Source organism: Pistacia vera, unplaced genomic scaffold (genome assembly GCF_008641045.1).
Source record: "Pistacia vera cultivar Batoury unplaced genomic scaffold, PisVer_v2 Contig1587, whole genome shotgun sequence".
NCBI lineage: Eukaryota > Viridiplantae > Streptophyta > Magnoliopsida > Sapindales > Anacardiaceae > Pistacia > Pistacia vera.
In genome coordinates this window covers 3683-6659 of record NW_022195671.1, presented here as the reverse complement: position 1 = coordinate 6659, position 2977 = coordinate 3683, and the positions used below count along the sequence as shown (strand labels likewise).

The 2977-nt window shown below is 36.0% G+C and overlaps 1 protein-coding gene across 2 annotated transcripts; it reads left to right on the top strand.

Annotated features, from left to right (window-relative positions):
• The first annotated feature begins 390 nt into the window (after positions 1 to 390).
• On the top strand, positions 391 to 2433 carry LOC116125002 (short-chain dehydrogenase reductase 2a-like). 2 transcript variants are annotated; one of them, XM_031410739.1, is made up of 3 exons: positions 391 to 553; positions 779 to 1541; positions 2248 to 2433. In XM_031410739.1, the coding sequence occupies exons 1-3, from the start codon at positions 468 to 470 to the stop codon at positions 2269 to 2271; spliced, it is 873 nt and encodes a 290-aa protein (XP_031266599.1). In that variant the 5' UTR covers positions 391 to 467; the 3' UTR covers positions 2272 to 2433. The 2 variants fall into 2 exon arrangements, with proteins under 2 accessions (XP_031266599.1, XP_031266598.1); XM_031410738.1 differs by lacking the exon at positions 2248 to 2433 and having other exon boundaries at positions 779 to 1634.
• The last annotated feature ends 544 nt before the right edge of the window (positions 2434 to 2977 follow it).

Sequence of the window (2977 nt, the reverse complement as noted above, 5' to 3'; positions counted from 1 at the left end):
TGACCTAGCTTGATCTTTAATAAATATAGTGCATATCACATTAATTATAAATAATGAAGTTATTATAGTTTAATTTAATCCAAGATTTGACTATCATGATGCAATTAATTACATCGCCCAGCAGTAGCTGCTAGCTTGAAAGTTGAAACTATGGAGGGGATAGTTTTGGTCAAACAAGTAGGTTGATGAAAACCATTTAATTAATGGGCGTTTTGGTAGATGGAGATGGGGAAGATGGAAACATGAACTTGAGGGACAAGCGAGAGGCTTGATGTAATGGACATTTCTTAGGAAGTTACCCTTTGATAGAGAACAGCTCACTCACGTAACCAAACCCACTACCATTAACATAAACCTTTGTGACTCTCTGCCTATAAATACCCTTCTCTATATTCTCTTGATCTAAACCAATCTTTCTTAGCTTCTCTCTCTCTTTCTCTACCTCTTTTTGTTGCTAAACTTAAACCATGCCTGCTCAAGTGATGCCCGAGCCAACCCTTCAGGCCATTCATGTTATGGGTTGGGAAGACAGTCCTCCAATCTCTCATAAAAGGTATCTCTTCCTTAACATTTCTCAATTTCTCTAGTTTTTTCGTTTTAAAAACAAATATAAGTAGAAGATTTCATCGGAAACTCCATCATCAAATGAGCATATTCCAATGTGCAATAGTTTTCTTTAATGGAAAGGGGCTGTAATAGTACATTATAAAATTAATGATACATTGGCCTTTTCTATCTTGAGCGTTGAGATTGATGAACTTTTGTTGCTATTTTCCAGGTTGGAGGGCAAAGTTGCAATTATCACAGGCGGTGCTAGAGGCATCGGAGAAGCAACAGTGAGACTATTCTCGAGACATGGAGCCAAAGTAGTCATTGCCGATGTTGAAGACAAACTTGGAAATTTACTTGCTGATACATTATCTCCTTCAGCTAGCTTTGTTCACTGTGATGTTAGCTCAGAAGACGACATGGAGAATTTAATAAACTCAACAATCTCTCGTTACGGACGCCTTGATATTCTTTTCAACAATGCCGGGGTGCTTGGAAACCAGTACAAGAACAAGAGCATTATCAATTTCGACCCAGATGAATTCGATCGAGTCATGCGTGTGAATGTCAAAGGAACCGCTCTTGGAATTAAACACGCGGCTCGAGTCATGATTCCCAGAGGAGGCGGATGCATAATTTCGACTGCAAGTGTAGCTGGAGTCATGGGAGGGCTCGGTCCACATGCTTATACAGCTTCAAAACACGCCATTGTTGGGCTCACAAAGAACACGGCGTGCGAGCTTGGACGATATGGGATTCGGGTTAACTGTATTTCCCCATTTGGTGTTGCGACTTCTATGCTCGTTAATGCTTGGAGGACAGTTGATGATGAAGAAGAAGATGATTGCATGAATTTCGGAATTCCTAGTAAACAAGAAGTGAATAAAATCGAAGATTTTGTGAATGGACTTGGAAATTTAAAAGGTTCAACTCTAAGAGGTAAAGATATTGCAGAGGCTGCTCTTTATTTGGCGAGCGATGAATCAAAATATGTAAGCGGCCATAATCTTGTTGTAGATGGTGGAGTCACCACATCAAGAAATTGTGTTGGTTTGTAATAAAAATTTCTTATTAATTGTAGTTCAGTTAAATTCCCTTTCCAAGGCTCTAAATGAGGATTAAACTAAACCTTGAAGATGCCATTTTAATGTCAATGAAAGAGACACATTGGATTGGACAACCAGATCACCTCTTTGACTGCCTAATGGCAAAGGCTTTTCATACTTAATTAATTAATTATTTTAAGCTTAATTAGTTGACAGTTATCTCATCATTTATATATAGTTTTCAAAGATTTTAATACGAATATGTATCTAGTAGTTTGGAGATTGTTTATTATTTAAAAGGTTTTCAGGTCCTTGAATGATTCGTTGAGGTACGCATAAATTGGTCTGAATATTCTGAAATACCAAAAAAAATAAAAAATAAAGATTTGAATAGGAATCCTTGAGATGGATTAAGGGCCGTTGCTTAAACAGTAAGCTGTAGCCACCCACTAATTTAAGTATCTATAGATGATCGCTTGTGCTAATTTAATTAAAATTATTATGGATTTTATTCCAAAGAAAAAGGAGAACTTTAATTAATTAAACGAATGGTGTACTTGTATCAATTCTCTTGTGATATTCTTGATCTCCAGGCTTAATATTGGAGCACTCATCATTAAACTATTTTTCTATTTTCTTTTCCAACAAACAGAAAGCTGAAGAGTTGACCCCATAAATCTATAATGGGTTCTTGAATTAAAGGAAGCCATGTGAGAAAAATTCGTGCAAGGGCAGCCAGGAAAGTTGGAGAAAAACAACAAAAACAATTAAAGCCTTGAGAAGTACTGTACAATTTGCAGCTGCATTAGCCATGTGACAGCCTTTTTTTCATTAATATAAGGAATTAAGAATACGCTGGCAATGTACAAGTTGTATTATTTATTATCTATATTATTATTAACATATTCACATAAAGTTTGATGTGATTCTCAGTTCCTTGACACATTTTTATTGATTGATTCCAAAAATATGTAAAGATATTCAAGTGTTTGGTTTACTATTTTCTATCCTATCCTCAAAATAACTATTTATTTAATTATTAAGAAAATACTATTATATTTTTATTCAATTACTTTTAGTCCCCCTAAATTTATTAATTTAACCAAAAACCTCCAAAAAAAGGTTTAGAAATTAATAAAAATACCCCCATCTACCTATATTTGCCAGATTCCAGTTACCATCGCCGGAAGATGGCCGGAATATGGGATAATAGTGCATTATCGGCTGGATCTTACTGGTAATGAGCCGATCTATCATTTTCCAGCCAAATCTAAGGCCAAAGATCTGGTCGTCTCTTTGGCTGTAGCTGGTCGTCAACGACGACCAAGATATGGCCATCGTTGACGACCAAACATGCCAGATCTGGTATTTTTTGGCCAAAT